This window comes from Cynocephalus volans, chromosome 14 (genome assembly GCF_027409185.1).
Source record: "Cynocephalus volans isolate mCynVol1 chromosome 14, mCynVol1.pri, whole genome shotgun sequence".
NCBI classification, from domain to species: Eukaryota; Metazoa; Chordata; class Mammalia; order Dermoptera; family Cynocephalidae; genus Cynocephalus; species Cynocephalus volans.
This window is the reverse complement of record NC_084473.1, coordinates 41,247,155-41,264,665: the sequence shown is the minus strand read 5'-3', so window position 1 is coordinate 41,264,665 and position 17,511 is coordinate 41,247,155. Positions and strand designations below refer to the sequence as shown.

General features: G+C 34.2%; 1 protein-coding gene across 1 annotated transcript in view; it reads right to left on the bottom strand.

The window, feature by feature from the left end:
- The window catches only part of DYNC2LI1 (dynein cytoplasmic 2 light intermediate chain 1), a 32,908-nt gene that overhangs the window by 4,979 nt on the left and 10,418 nt on the right, over positions 1 to 17,511 (bottom strand). The window contains exons 4-12 of the mRNA XM_063078540.1: positions 16,422 to 16,491; positions 14,044 to 14,132; positions 9,837 to 10,023; positions 8,832 to 8,900; positions 7,996 to 8,073; positions 4,552 to 4,628; positions 3,865 to 3,935; positions 879 to 976; positions 371 to 463 (exon numbers count right to left, since the gene is read on the bottom strand). Of these exons, the coding sequence (XP_062934610.1) occupies positions 371 to 463; positions 879 to 976; positions 3,865 to 3,935; positions 4,552 to 4,628; positions 7,996 to 8,073; positions 8,832 to 8,900; positions 9,837 to 10,023; positions 14,044 to 14,132; positions 16,422 to 16,491 (832 nt within the window). The remainder of the gene's footprint in view (positions 1 to 370; positions 464 to 878; positions 977 to 3,864; positions 3,936 to 4,551; positions 4,629 to 7,995; positions 8,074 to 8,831; positions 8,901 to 9,836; positions 10,024 to 14,043; positions 14,133 to 16,421; positions 16,492 to 17,511) is intronic.

The following is a 17,511-nucleotide window of genomic DNA, read 5'->3' as shown; positions in this document are numbered from 1 at the left end:
CAGGTACATCTGAAAGTCCTAATGAAAAACAAAACCTTCCAGATAATCCCACAAACAAAAGAATATTTTTTTTTTTTTTTTTTTTAAATTTCCTGATTTTTTTTTTTTTTTTAATTTTATTTTGTCGATATACATTGTAGCTGATTAATGCTCCCCATCACCAAAAGAATATTATGAAAGTGTCTCTTCAGCAGCAAGGTAAGAATCACTACCCATCTTTAACATAAAGTAAACCAGAAAAACAAAAAAGGGTATGTGAATATTAAGTTATCTCTGAGTGATGGAATGACAGGTGATTTTAAAATTTCTTTTCTATACATACCAGAATTTATTTGTTTTTCTATAGTGCAGATGTATTTTAGGACAATACCTGATCTTTCTGAATTCTCATCTCGTCAACTTCACTTTCAGCATACTGAGGATCTCGTGCCGGGTCTTTGATATCTTTTAGTGTGCTGATACTCTGAAATTATAATTCTCCAAATCATTTCATGCCCATGACTCAAAATCTTCAATGGCTACCATCTGCTTAACAAACCAACCTCCCACTCCTCAGACTGCCATTGAAGGTTCTCTATGACCTTCACCTTTGAGGCCCATTTCAAATTCTACCAGGTCCTCTTGTCTCCTTCCCCTTTCAGATGCTGTCTCTCCCTTCTCTAACAGCCAGAGAGCTCGTCTAAAAGTGGAGCAGGAACCATATTGTACTCATCTTTTAATCCCCACAATGTCTTATTTACAATAGATTTCTGGCACATGTTTAATTGATTTTTGAGCATGAGAGATAAAAAGTTATCATAATAGGCCCTTTGGAACATTTCCCATAACTCTTGAATAGTGCTAAAAATTTTTGTTTTAAAAGAATTAGAAATACATACCTTTGGTGGAAAGAGCTTCTCATACACTTTTTTCCACAACTCCATTGGTGAATTGGCATGAAGCTTTCCAATGTCATTATCAGGAACAGGAGGAGATCCTAAAATTGCAAGGTTTACTCCAAATGACTGCATTGATTAAAACATTAAAAACTCTATCAATAAAACAGATGACACTTGTAAAAGTATAAGTCTTAGATCATTCATTTTCCTTTTCCTTAATATAGTTGCCATTAAAATTTACATCTACCAGCATAGCAAGGCCTCTGGGGCAGACTCTAGCACTGGAAGAAGAGGCAAAGAGTAATGGGTAAACTATAATTCTCATTCCCCACACCCTATACCTATATCATATTAACCAGTAATTACAGTTCTTGATGTTTACCCTGGAAACATCTGCATATGTACATATGCATTAAGGATTCACAGGGCAGCAACATTCGTATTAGTGAAAAATTGACCACGACCAAAATGTCCATAAATAGTGGACAGTGCACTAAATTACTGTGCATAGCCATGCTTTGTAACACTGTCCAACAGTTAATATAACAAATAGACTTAATATGTAGCATTAATATGGAAAAACCACTAAGGCATAGTGAATAAAAAAGGCAATTGTCAAAATGGTAGATATAGATGGATACAATTATGTTAAAGCAAATAGTTTTTTCTGTACCACATACACAGGTATGTAAATGCATAAAAAATTATCTAAAATGATACATCCCAAACTTGCTCCTTACATGCACTATTTTAGCTTTTTACAAGAAGAATGTCTTTATATATTACTTGTATAATTTAAATTAATTTGAAAATTTAAAGATTTGCTGCCACTTCCTGGCAATTTTCAATCTATAACCTAAGTTTTTTTATTTTTTCTATTTCCAACATCTATATTATTCATCAAAACTGTTTCATTATTGATTTTCTAGGGCTTCCTTACTACTTTGGTGGGAAGGCATTGATACACTCCACTAAACTTATTCAACTTTGCCAAATTTTACTTGTACTCCTGTGTGTGTGTGTGTGTGTGTGTGTGTGTGTGCGCACGCGCGCGTGCACGCACATGGGTGTATTAACTTCTTTACAATTTTATCACCAGCGTAGGTTCATGTATCCACCACCACAGTCAAGATACTGAACAGTTCCATCACCACAAGGATCCCTTGTGTTGCCCTTTTACAGACACACCCACCTCCTTCCAGACCCCTCCCCTGACGTCCTCACCCACAGTCCTGTCCCTGCTCTCTGACAGTCACTAATCTGTCCCCATTTCTAAAATGTTTTTGTTTAAAAAATGTTGTATAAATGGAATCACACTGTATGTAACCTTGTCTGATTGGCTTTTTCCCCCATTCAGAATGACTCCCTGGAGATTTATCCAAGTTGTGTAAATCACTAGTTTCTTTCTTTTTATTGCTGAGTAGTATGCCATGGTATGGATATACCAGTTTGTTTAGCCATTCACCTGTTAAACAACTGAATTGTTTCCAGTTTTTGGCTATTACAAATAAAGTTGTTAATGAACATTTGCATACAGATTTTTCTGTGGACATAAGTTTCATTTCTCTGGGATAAACGCCCAATAGCACAATTTCTAGGCCATGTGGTAGTTGACTGTTTAGTTTTATAAGAAACTATCAAACTGTTTTCTAGAGTGGCTGTACCATTTTACACTCCCGTCAGCAATGTATGAGTGATCCAGTTTCTCTGCATCCTCACCAGTGTTTGGTGGTGTCACTATTTTTCATTTTAGCTATTCTGATCAGTGTGTAGTGATATTTCATGTGGTTTCAATTTGCATTTCCCTAATGACTAATCGTATTAAACACCTTTCCATATGCTTATCTGCCATTTTTATGTCCTCTTCAGTGAAATGTCTGCTCCTGTCTTTTGCCCATTTTCTAACTGGATTGTTTGGGTTTTTTTTACTGTTGAGTACTTTATATATTCTAAATATTAGTCCTCTGTCAGATATGCAGTTAAAAATATTTTCTTCCAGACTGTAGCATGTCTTCTCATCCTCTTCACATGGGCTTTCACATAGCACAATTTTTAATTTTGATGAGGTCTAAGATCCATGATTTTTACATTCAGTAATTATCAACCCTCTTCTAACCTCCAACTGTTCACATGGGCAAAAGAATTCCATCAGCATTACCATCAGGACACACAGAGATTCTCACTGCTATTGAAGTTAAGTTGACACTAATGATAATTACAAAAATCAGCCTCCATGACCACTCATTAAGTAAAACCACCTCTATTCTTTCCATTCCAATTTAATCTATAATCTCATTACAAAGATCTCTATATATGAAGTCAAGTTATGTTTAGCTTGTAAGAGTAAGAGAGAATGGGAAATACAAAAAACTGCTGGCCATTAGAGTGTTAAAACCAAAGATCTTCACAATGGAAATAGTTTCTATGGGAAGATAAAGGGCTTCATATATAAACTCTTAAAGTCTCTGTTGATTCAGAAGCCATTGGAGTCTATGAGTCTGGGAAATACATTCCATTTGACAAGGCAACTTATTTTAATAATGAAAAATTTGGAAATATCTAAGTGGTACAACTGTGCTCTTTTTGGTTTCTTCTATTACTTCAAACTCAGATATTTGATCATTTCCCATAGTATGTAGCTTTAAATTTCCTGACCACTTTATGCTCCTGGTTTCTTCTAAACCCAAGGCTAAAATTTAAAAGTACCTGGAAATCAGTGAGGGAAAGGAAATATAGGTACATGCAATTTTTTTAGTGGAACAGTGGTCAGAAATCAGTCTCTTATGTGGTGACATCTCTTGCATCACAAATATGTCAATATGATGTATGTTGCATCAATACTGGGTATACAAATGAATAATATGAAATAACAGCAATGATAATGAAACCAGAAATGGTGGTATGATGGAGATGAACTGAACATGGAGTAGGATAAAATCAATAAGCCATTAAAGAAAGATTGAACAATCTTAATAAGTTCACCAACCTATTTGGCTTAAAGAATCCAACCCTGCTGTGATAAACAGTGGTTTATTCTGATCCACACATATCGATTTGCTACATGGAGAAGAAAAAAGATTCTAATTTAGTTTAGCAATCAAATATACTGCCAGACTCTACTGTAAACATGAAAGCCAAGTTTCATATCTAGACACTGATGAGAGCATTTCTCCAAATGAATGAGTGAATGTCAATTTAAGGGATTTCAAAACTTAAAAAATATAGCATAAATAAAGGTTTTACAAGGGAAAAAAAAGTGACAGACCCATATTACCTTAAATCAAAGTGAGGAGAATTAGCAAGGCTAAGAAAGATACATACTTAAATTTTCAATCCCATTTCAAATCAATATAAGATAGTAATAATAGAGGGAAAGGAATTAAAATGGGGGGAAATGGGCCGACCCCGTGGCGCACTCGGGAGAGTGCGGCGCTAGGAGCGCAGCAGTGCTCCCACCGCTGGTTCGGATCCTATATAGGAATGGTCGGTGCGCTCACTGGCTGAGTACCGGTCATGAAAAAGACAAAAAAAAAAAAAAAGAAAAGAAAAAAGAAAAGCCATCGGGGGCACTTTCCTGGTCAAGAAATAAAAGACTGGTGAGAATAATAATCAGATGAGACAACACTGGCAAAAAATAAAAAATGAAAGAGTAAAAAAAATATTTTAACAGTACCTTTTGTCAGTGCCGAATGCCAACTGGTTGATAACTCCACGTATTTTTAGTAAGAGAGCTTCTGATTTACTGGTAAACTTTAAAAAAAAATCAGGAGAATAAATTATATGCTCTACTTTCCAATCACAGAAACAGGAAAAATAAATATGACTGAACAAGTACAGATTGCAGAGAGAATTACTATTTATTTGCCCAACAAATACTTATGTTTGAGTAGACAAAACAAAACCTGAATAAAGAAATCTCAGTAAATTTGTTTTATTCATTTTTCAAACTTCAGGACTGCATGATGTGGAAACTACTTGTGTTTATGCATTAATCATTTCAGCTACTGAAATGCATCATAATCACTGTCAAAAAATTTTTTTAAATTTATATATTTTTATATAATATATATACATAATATATATATTTACATACGCATGTGTGTTTATGGGTGGGTGGGTGGGTGGATGTGTGAGTGTCAACATACTCTTATTTTGGTCTAAAAGAAAAATTTCCAAAATGCAATTGTGTTGGTTATGAAATAAGGGCTATACATCAAAAACAACTTTTACATCCAACGGCATATTACTGCCTTTGAAACACAATGTGGGAGCTGCAGACTGGTCCAACAATACTTATATTCCCTTAAAATGATTTTTTAACTTCTCTTTAAATTGCCTTTGGAGCCTCAAATATACGTTACTGAATATTCTCAGTGGTGGTATATAACTAGGGGGACCATAACCAGACATTTTGAAGAATGAAATGGGGTGCATTATTAATAATTAAGCTGTGACATAAGGTGAAAACCAGAACATATGGTTACCCTACAAATCTTTTAAGACTAGATTTGATTTTTGGAGATTCCAAAAGTCATTCAGAGCCAAATCATTAGATTAATATGTATAAAAAACCAACTTGAACTGAAATGAAATATAATTGTGAAGCAAAGATATCAATTTTATGGTTCCAATGGCAATTCCTTAAGATAAGTTTCATTCTGGATTAAGAACAGGCTCTCAGTGAAAGGATTCAAAGGATTACACTTATGTGAATATATAGAATTTGATACATTTATTTGAAAGAAAGCTCTGAAATAATTTTAGTGCTTCCACTGAGATAAAGTTTTAAAAAATATATAGAACCCTTTAATTAAATTTTAAAAATACAACTACTCTGTTTAATTTTATTATAATATATTTCTTTTATGGGAAAGGAAAAACCTAATTACAAACGTATTTCATAGAACATAGGGCTGGGAGAACACTAGAAATTTTCTAACCCAACTCGTCCTTCTGCTGCATCAATTGCCTCTAAAACATCCTGCACGAATAACTGTGGACCTTGTGGTTGAACAAACTCAATGCCTGGGAACTCATTATCTACTAAAGCAACTCATTCCATTTTCAGATAATGGTGGTATTAGAAAGTTCTTTCTGGGCCGGCCCTGTGGCTTACTCGGGAGAATGCGGAGCTGGGAGCGCTGAGGCCGCGGGTTCGGGTCCTATATAGGGATGGCTGGTGCGCTCACTGGCTGAGCGTGGTGCAGACCACACTGTACCGAGGGTTGCGATCCCCTTACCAGTCAAAAATAAATAAAATAAAAAAAAAAGAAAGTTCTTTCTTATTTTGAGTAAACTCTATTGATTTTTTTTTTCTTGACTTTAGGAAAACAAAAAATGAATTTAATCTCTTTTCCATGGAACAATCCTTCAACTATTTAAAGAGAGTCATCACTTTCTAGATGATACTTTACTGGTCCTCATATATCATAATTTCAAGTCCCCTGTCACCCTCACAGCTCTCCTCTGAATCTGGTCCTACTTAACAACAGTCTTCTGTTTTTGTTTTTATTAACTTTATTAGATTGTTCATAATACTGAATCAATATTCTCAACAGATCTATAAAGGATCAACTACAGTGTTGAAAAAACTGCTAGATATCATGGAATCTTGCAAAACAGTACTCAACTTTCTCTCTTAAATGGGGTGGAATGTAGAGTAAGAATGAAAGTGAAACTGAAAGATATGGCTTTGATAAATTTGGCTACACTCTTCTTGGTTAGGGAAGCTAGAAAGGCTTTATGGTGCTCCACAAGTGCTCTACTAACCCAACCCCTGTTCCCTCGAGTTTACTGAAAGCTGAGATGAAGACCTTTTCTAATCTTTTCCCTGGTTCCTGATCGCTAGGGTCTTCTGGGCCATGGTTAATCCCAGGCTCTACAGCCTGGGTTAATCTGACTTCACCTAAATTGGTAACCATAAGACCAGACTGTGCCCTGACTAATCATCAAGTGTGATCTGTTCCTAAAAAAACCACAGGGATCTGCCTCGCCTAACTTTAACCATATCTAGGGGCAAAAATAAGAAACTGGAAGGTCTTTGCCTCTGTACTCCGGATGAGTCATTCATTTTAAACTCCCCCTATCTTTTCAAAATAGTAAAGAATATTTTCCAAAGTACTCTGTCAACCTAATACGTAAGCAGATACAGTTTAAACATCAAAGGTGATGATTTTTAAAACAATACTTAATGAAATGTACTTGGAAGTATAAAAAATTGAAAATATACATTGTACATATTACTTTTAGTCATAATCTTCTAGCCATGAAGGATAAAGGTTAGACCATGTTGTCTCCAGGTTCCTCTGAGTGCTTTGATTTTGAGGAAAAAAGAGACCATTAAATAATTATTCAAATGTGAAAGAAGTGCTTTTTAAAATAAAAATGCTTTCGTATTTTATCATATTAAAGAATATCCAGCAAAATTTGATCCTGCTATGGAAGATAATGATAACCGTAATTATAATAACCAAGATTTATTAATACTTTGTTTCAGGGCCTGTGCTAAGCATTTCACACATACTCCCTCTTTTAATAGTCACAACAACCCTATGAAGAACTTATTATTTTTATCCATTTTACCCCAGAGGAGAGTGAGGCATAAGCGAGACTGAGTGATTTGCCTAAAGTCACATATGTAAATGGTCTCCCTGAGATTTGAACCCAGGCAGCATGAATTCAGAGTTCATGTTTTTAACCTCTACCACAAATAGTACTTTTTTTTTTTTTTTTTTTAAGTCACAAAAGAACACGTTGTTAAAGTTGTTTTGTTTGTTGGGTTTTTTTTCTTTTGAGGGCATACAGATTCTAATTCTTAAGGGGAAACTAAAAATGAATAAATAGATAACCAATTTATCTTTTTAAGCTTGACTGGGGTTTATGGATATAAGCAATTTAGAACTTTTGCTCCAAAGAAAAGGCAAGTAGGCCATCTAGCAGAGTGTTCTATAGATACACTATCAAACATTCTGTAAGAGGTCTTTGATAGTGGGAAAGGAAAGGAGGGGACAACCTGAATTAGTAAAAGCATTTATTATTCATAGCTGTGCTTCAGTTTGCTAATTTTTCCTAATTTGGTACTGTCCATTTAAGCCCAAAGGATAGGAAATATACAAACCATTAATGATGCTCCGTAATAATGTGCAACAAATCGAAGTGTCTTGCAAATTACCTTTCTTTTCTCAGAGTCAAAATCCTGTAGAAATATATTAAAAAGAAAAAACTAGTTGAGAGAACTAAATATATGTAGCAGAACGATGCAAATTATTAAATGTATAAACAGATTATTTCTTATATTTTTTAAACACCCTCTGAGGAGTAGGATTCCATTACCCTGATATTTATTTCTATAGAGTTGAACAATAGCTGCAGCCTTCTAGAGCTACAGCTATCAGGTCTTTCTTTGTTTAAACACTCAGCTCAATAGAATTTAGATATAAGTATACATCTTATAATGTGGAATACCCTAAGGATTCTCTGACAAGCAAAGATAAGAAGAAACTAATTTCCTACTTTCTTCAATTTAAAAGTTGGGAAGTAAGTCCTATCCCTTGGTGACTGGGTTGAAAATTCATTTTCTTTTTTTAACATTTATTTATTTATTTATCTATCTATCTATCTATCTATTTATTTATTTATTTAATTAATTTATTTATTTAATTTTTTTGGTGGTTGGCCCATAAGGGGATCTGTACCCTTGAGCTTGGTGTTATGATACTGCACTGTAATCAACTGAGCTAACCACACAGCCCCTGAAGATTCACTAAATCTTCTGCCTTATTCCCGTTCTAACCACTGTATTTATTCAATGATATCTTTTTTCCAAAATCTTTAAGATGTGTGATTACTTAACTTATCCCTCCCAGAATCATTTTTCTTCTTTCATCATTTTTGTACCTCCCCCATAAAGTATAGCCATGCATGTACGACAAACTCAGAAATGGAAGAGCTTACCTGAAAAATATCGTATTTACTTCCAATAATGACCAGGGGTACTGGAAATGGGTCAATTAACTCACGATCCTGTTAATAAGCATATTTCATTAACTTATTAAATTGTTCATAGCTATGTGCTCAGCAATTCCTATTTACTTCCAAAAATATACCATTTTCATTCTCTTCACAGATGTTGACTTTGTTTGCTTGACATAGAATTTGTTCTAATATTTAACTTTCATTTACTAAATTATACATTTCTTAAATATAAAATAGAAATGGCAATTCCCTAAATTACTATGATATTTATTCTTTTTCTTGTTCTGCCCTCTTATTTTCCTACACAAAATATCATCTTCCTGGTTTTTTTTCTATTATTTGTTGTAATAGCACTTATATCGAATGGATTTATTCTGTCTCAATATTACTTATGTAAACACATTCATATAAATTCTGGGCAATATAAAATGCTGCTCTTAGTTTTCTAGATGATGATATTCATAATTGTATTTACTGTATTTAAAGAACCTGTGTTAATATCACAGCAACTTATAATTTAATTAGTTGTCAGATAATCAAAAGACATGGAATATGTGACAGACACTAAATGAATGTAAAATATAGAGTGACAGTGAAAGCTGTTATATCTCTACTCCTGGCTTAAACCTGTAGCTTCATCTAGGCTTTGCCAGGTGACTTTTGTACAGTTTGTTTCTTCATCTTCATTTTACAGAGATTATAAAATCAGTATCAAACTATTACTTTAAAACTCTATTTCTTTTGATTGGTATTATATGCCATAACAGTCACAGTAGATGTCTAACAAGAAGACACAGGAAATCTTTTTCCTTGTTTTGCTTTTACTGATGTTTTATTAAATTGCTATAATTTTCCAGTGAGCATATTCATCCACATCAAATGAATTTCAAGTCATGCATAAAAATCCAAAGAAGTTGTTTGTGATGTTATCGTTAACTATGTGTGGGGCTGAGGATTCCAGGAATAATTTCAACAGTAACTCACTGGATGGTCCTTCTGCATATTACTCCATATCTTCTGTCTCATTTCAGAAGCTGCTTTAGAATTTGTCTTTCCCAGTTTCATTATCACTTTATCTACATGGCTTTTTGTGGCTTTCAACAGATTTTCCATGGTGGGCCAAAGGTCATTAGGTTTTGAAAGATCCAAAACAAGAACAATAGAGAATGTCCTAAAGAAATAAAAACATCTTTAAAAAAAAACTAAAAATAATTACCATTTTGAAATACTAGTATACTGAAATTTATCTAAGAATAACAACACTGTAGCTTAAGGAAAAATAAAAACCATAGCATTATTCTAATACCAAAAAAAAAAAAAAGACCAAAGTTATGCCCTTATTTATTCCAATGCCTTTCTCTAGTAATTTTTAAGTGTTACAACCACTAGCGGCACTCACGTTTTTGTTTGAACTAAAAATAATCCAGTTCAAACTGAGAAGTTGCAAGCAGTTGGGTCCAAGAATGCCATGTTTGGATCCAATTTTACTATGTGCCCCAAAGAAGAGAAGCAAGAATGTTACAAGAGCAGTAGCAGCAACACAACAATCAGGGAAAGGAGAATGCAACAGATTTACTGATAGGCCTTGCTAAGAATCTGCCTAGCTTATTTAATCTTAACAACCACTCCTTCCAGAAGATGTTATGATGTCCATTTTATGAATTAGAAGTCTGAGGTGCAGATCTATATAACTAGCAAATTGTAGAACTGGTATTTAGATTCAAAGTTACGTGTCCTTCTGTTATACCATTCTGTCTCTGCAAGCACACCCCAACCACCAGATCCATCACCAACATCACCACATGCATTTGTACTATGTTCATGCACGTCGAACATAAATCTAAACTCAGCAACAACAAAAAAAACAAACCCACTTTAAAAACAAAGGATTCAAATAGACACTTCTCTAAAGAAGATATACAGATGGCCAAGAAGCACATGAAAAGATGTTTAACATCACTAATTATTAGGGAAATGCAAACCAAAACCACAGTGAGATATCATCTCATACTCACTGGGATAGCTATTGTCCAAAAAATTTTTTTAAAAGCTAGAAAATAAGTGTTGGTGAGGATGTATAGAAATTGGAACTCTTGTGCATTGCTAGTAGGAACATAAAATGATTCAGCTGCTGTGAAAACAGTATGGCAGTTCCTCAAAAAATTAAACATAGGATTATCATATTATCCAGCAATTCCACTTCTAGGTCTATAGCCAAAAGAATTAAAAGCAGAATGTAAACAGATTTTTCATTGCAACATTGTTCACAGCAACATTATTCACAATAGTCAAAAGGTGGGAACAACCTAAATGTCCATGGATGGATTAATGGATAAAGAAAATGTGGTTTGTACATACAATGGAATATTTACTATTCAGTCTATAAAGGAAGGAAATTCTGACATATGCTACGACACGGATGAACCGTGAAGACATTTTGCTAAGCGAAATAAATCAATAACAAAGGTACAAATATTGTACAATATCATTTATATGAGTTACTAGAGTAGTCAAATTCATGGAGACAGAAAGTAAAATGATGGTTGCCAGGAGCTGGGGGAGGGGGAAATCGGTAGTTATTGTTTAACAGGAATAGAGTTTCAGTTTGGGGAAATGAAAAAATTCTGGAGATGGGTGGTGGTGATGGCTGTACAACAATGTGGATATACTTAATGCCAGTGAACTGTACATTTAAAAATAACTAAAATGATAAATCTTATGTTATGTGTATGTTACCACAATAAAAAAACAAACACATAAATCTAGGAGTGTTTTAGAAAATGGTCATAATCAGTATGCAGAACCATAATCATGGGCCAATATATCCTTAATCAACAGGGCAAATATTCTGCTAGAAAATATAGCAAGAAATTATAATACTGTATATGTCAGTTATTTTGCTTAGTTTAAACAAACTAGATATTTTTTGTAATTCAAGCAAAATTCTACACTGTTGGTCTAAATTCAGAAAGTAGTCTTTTAGACATTAATTATTAAACCTTTCTATAAAATTACTGTGCTATTACACTGTCTAGCCAATCATATCTATGACATTTAATAAGCTCATAAAGTTTTGCTTAACTGTAAAAATAACATAATATATATTTAATAGTAAGGAAATTAATTTTATTTTCAAGGTTTTAATGTGGTTATGATTGAAAAAAAGATGACTATGGTTTAACTATTTTGTTGTGGTAAAATATATATAACATAAAATTTATTTTTTTCAAATGAAAAATAAATTTGCTTTAAGCAAAAAGAGAGATGAATTACTCAATTTTTCTCCAAAATTAAAATTTTTGTTTATACTACATTGGCAAGACTTGTTACTTTTTACCTATTTTGACAGCAAACGACAGCTAAAAAAATTATTTTTACGTAAACTCTTAAAACAGGGAATCAGACCACAGGAAATGTTCTATTACAAATTACCTAAAGTCTGTAGAAATGGTCAAAACATCCATAATTCTATAAACAGTTATTTCAAATATATACAGTACCTAACAGCATTTGGCAATATTATTTTCTCAAGTTGCTGAACTATGTCTAACACAAGGAAATTATGTGTCAAACTAATTCTGTCCAAAAATGCTCTGAGATTAGCAACTATATTAAGTGTGAAATGTTTTCCATGAATTCTTTAGCCACTCGGCAACCTTCTTTGGACCCAGGCCTACGGCTCCCTGTCCCTCTGGTCATCACAACCCTGACCCTTCTCTCTCCTAAAACAGGCTCCAGCTGCTCTAGGGTTCCAGCGAAAGGAAGACCAAGACCTCACAAAGTGAGGTATTACAGAAGCCGTGGAAAGGTTTGGTTTCCTGCAGAACCCAGAATTTGTACAAGCCTAAAACCTGTTGGGCCTAGAGAAGGGGAGTGAGTTAATACAAGTTAGGGCCAGAACAGGAGCCAACTCACAACCCAGGTAAGAGCCCGCCCCCCACTTCCACCCTTTTGGCCTCTGGCCATACTAACTGGCAGCTCGTTCCTTCAGCAACTCCTCACGCTCATCAGCTCTTCTCAACCACACGACTAACCGAATTCTCAGGCTGCTTCACTTATTTGTCTCTATTAAAGAGAGACACATGAAAAACTGTGTAGCTGTAAAATTCCATGTTTCCAAAAAATATGTCATAGGAGAAAGGTGAAAACACGAGATCTAAAGATCCACATAAAACATTCTATAGCTGTACAAAGTCTATATTAAAGCTAAGAAGACTGAAAAAGAATACCTTGATATGTTAAGAGTGGTTATTTTTTATGTGATTCTGGGTGTTCTTACTTTGTACCTTTCAGTATTTTTCCAAGTTTTCTATATGGACATACATTACTTTTGTAATAAGTAAAAGAAAAGTAATTATATTTCACTAAAAGAAAAAAAAATCACTGGACAAATAAAGCCAACATTACCCATGTCCATCTAGTTCTGGCAAAATAACTGTCCTGTTAACAAGAAATAATTCTACTCAAATGATCTTAATGGCCAAAATGTAATAAATAATTGCCAAGCCCTTTGTATCTGGTCCAGTCAGCAGCAACAGTTTGTATTAAACTCTGACAAGAAAAAGATATTTCATATTTAAAAATTGTTTTTCTTGGCTAAGACTGGTTCCCAGGAACATTGTGAGAAATGTCACAATTTTCCACATCTGATTTGGTCAACATGTGGGAGTCATTGTCAGAAAAACACCACCAAAGGGTTTTGAGGTTTTCCCCTAGGTTCTATTTCTTTAAGCTCAGCAAAAGGAGTGATTTTCTCTCTCCTCAAATTCATAGTCTTCCTTTGGATGAAGCTTCAATAGCTTTAAATTCAAAGACTTATAATATCCAGCTGAAGAAAAAATTCAGAGCTGAATTAACTCACACTGAGATGGATATGGAAAGAGTTAAGCTTTCCAAATTTATTTTTGTCAAATCATTACCCAAGTGTTATTTGACATATTTTTTTGTTTGCAGGCTTGCAAAATATTTTACTAGTGGGAATGCCAACTATTTCACTTCAGCACAGGCCATAACCTTGGTCCTTTTAACATCTCTTTGAAAGCATTATAGTTTCAGCACATAGAAAAGAAGTGGGCATAAGCCTTCAGCAACATAAAAGTGTCCCACAAAATTCTGACTCAAAAGCCTACTCATATTCACCCTGCGGACACGAATGTGTACTAACAACTTTTCCTGGAGCTGGCTCACTTACCGTAAAGTGTCACTTGTGATTGGTATGCTGATTAAGTCCAATAAAGAGGTTCCTCCACCTAGTTCCCAAAAGTGAGCAATATCTTTTGGCTGAAAAAAAACAGGTATTTCTTAATATCAAAATTTTTTGATTTTTTGAATTCTAAGTACTTCTTATACTTTATTAGTACCTGCCAGTAATAATTATAGATACAAAATATTGTAGTCTTCAATCAACCCTTTCTTGGCAATCAAAACTTTCTCCTTTCTTTATCCCATCCATCAAAATGCACCAAAGCATCTATGCCAAAGAACAAAGTGAAATATTAAGAATATAGTGTCTATATGTGTACATAAATGCCCTAATTCTAGTAATATCTTAATAGAAGACATAAACAGTGACCCAATTTTGAAAATATCATATGTAGCATACACTTAAGCAAATTTTAAGTAAAATTAACCAGCTGAATACATTTGGTATTATCTTTTAAAAGACAGTTATAAATCTGGGCTGGCCAGTTAACCCAGTTGGTTAGAGCACAGCCTTGTAATACCAGGGTTTTGTTCCCTGTACCAGCCAGCTGCCCAAACAAACAAAATTAAAGAAACAACAACAACAACAATAAAAATTTATACATAGAAATAAAATAGTTGAATAGGAAAACATCTTGATTTGGAAAGAAAGAAGCTCACAAAATGAATCAGACATACAGAAAAGGCAGAAGAAAAGGGATGAACAGATAGCAGTTCTGGTTGCAGATCAAGATTACTTGAGCAAAAGTATAAGCAGACAGTCTGTGCCTGATTCCCCTGGGGAATCTGACAGGCTACCACTGACAATAACAAGTGGTAGGTGGGGAACAAGAAGAGACTAAACAATTTCTTTTTATTTTTAAAGGACTCTTCAAATAACATGGGACTGACAGGGCTAGGCAGCCAAGTAGTTTGGAAATAGGATCATCTATTCCATGAGAACCTCCCTAGACTGCTAGTTAATGGCATCTCTGCTTCCGTCCTGACACTAAGGAGATTTCAGGCCACCAAAACTGTGTGAGAGCCAACAAAGTGGTTCTATTTAGAACTCTTAGAGAACATTAAATTTGAGAAAAACATAAAGCTTCCAGACTGAATATGGAAAAACCCCACTTAAAAAAAATATGTTCATGGAAAAAACTAGGTAAAAAAGAATCACTTGGGTTTTTACATATCTGCTACCATGAAGCTGGAAGACACAGATGGTCATTAAAGCAAATTTTAAATGAATATATATTATTTTGCAATTTTGACACTCTCATCTCATAATCTCAAAAATTGTTTTGCTGTTGATATTTGAATCATTAATGCTTGGGGGGGGAATAATTTTTCATTGGAAAATCTTTCTTGATTCACTATTGATGAAGGGGAGTTTTTAGAGCTCTTCTCGAAAGTTAAGCTTATGAAAGCTGTCTCAAAGTTTCCAGTGAAAAGGATAATTACATTTCTAGGCATATTATCACTCATGTCAAAATTCACATGAGTCACACACAAAAAAGTTTGCCCGCATCCCAATATAGTATGTTCTTTTCTTTTCTTTTTAATTTCACAGTTTTAATAACCACCTTTCATTGGTGAATTCAGGAAGCAAAAACAGGTAGTTTTAACCCTTTATACACTGTCCAATGAGCAAACATTTGGACTAGCTCAATCTATAAAAATTTGCATTTGTTGTGGGAGTGGTGGGACCCTCTGCTTAGATTGTTCTTCGACAAACCTAACTTTATTTAAGACCCCTTTTAACTAACTTTATTATGACCCCTTTTCATGTGAGGACTCCAACAAAAGAGATTATATCTAGGAATTTTGCCCCCAAACATACATTTATACTTTCCCTCTATCCCGAATAGCTTTTAACCTTCCTCTGAAGAGACACTAAAACAAGTGAAATTAGAATTATATTCAGTTAGGGCCTGTGGTCTCAAACAGTACTACCAACTTCAAGATGCATTTTAAAAAATACTAATAATTTAGATTTTGAACAGTATATTTTCAAAAATATTCCACAGTTCAAATCCATATTTTTAGCCGATATTTTAAGAGATAGAAAGTAACTCACAATATTACTCTCATTTGAAAAAAGAAAATGTCACATTAACAATTAATATTAATACACCAAAGAATTATACAAAAAAGTTACAAAAGAATCTTATTCCAGCATTTTAAGACATAAATGAGAAGGCTAAAATATTCTCACAGTTTGGGCTGGCTTAATATCTGCTGAACCACATTTGAAGATTATCAGTACATAGCTATGAAGTGTACAACTGTATATATACATTTATTGATTGTAGATAAGATGGAAAATGTAAAACAAAGTCAGCATCATTACTTTCCCATAGCAATATCACTTCAAAATACACTCACTGTGTTATGCCCTTTTGCTCTTCTTCCGTATGTATATTCCAAAGCTAAGGTTGGTTTTGGTGGCTCATCTCTGTACAATAAAGGCAGACAGCATTACCATTCTGGGTGGTCTTAGTTTCTTAGGCTATCATCTTACCCAATTCATTTTTGCTTCCTCTTAAAATTATAAGTACAGAAGTTACCTTGCGTAATAGCATTGAGGTAAAAATGATTTTAAAAATGTGTAAAAGAAATAAATAAGCCTTCAAAAAACCATCTTGGTGTATTTTAGTGGCAGCTGCAGAGGTGAATAACGGCACCTGCACGAGCAGTAGCCCCTACAGGCACTGTTGGGGCCAGGGGAGAAGGCGATGAGGCTGGCAGTGTTGATGGCCATGCTAGGGCACAAGCTCATCCAGGCCATGTGGGAAGCACAGCCTTGATGTGGGGAGCTGGGAACCCAATGACTGTCAATTTATGGGAACATCAATGGAAGACTTTAAATCATGGCTCACACGAGGGTATCATTTAGCTAGTGAGAGTTGTAAACAAACGGAACAAGTCCTAAATGATTTGATGAATTATCTACAAGACAGCTTATATTGCTTGGTAGGCAATGGTATATATCATTATTTATTTTGTGTTAAAAAACATATAAAATAAAATTTACCACCTTAACAATTTTTAAGTGTACAGTTCAGTAGTATTAAGTATATTCACATTGTTGGGCAACCAATCTCCAAAACTTTTTCATCTTGCAAAACTGAAACTCCATACCAATTAAACAGCAACTCCCCATCTCCCCAGCACTCAGACCCTGGTAACCACCATTGTACTTTCTGTTTCTATGAGTTTGACTACTCTAGATACCTCAATGTAGACAGAATCATACACTATTTGTCTGTTTGTGTCTGGCTTATTTCACTTAGCGTAATGCCCTCAAGGTTTATCCATGCTGTAGAACGTGAAGGGATTTCTTATCTTTTTAAGGCTGAATAATATGAGAGATCTTCAAAAGTTCATGGAAGGATTTGTATTAGCTTTTAATTGCTTTTTTCAACAAACTTTTTGAAGTACCCTCGTATTGATATATATCTATTTTTAATTTGGG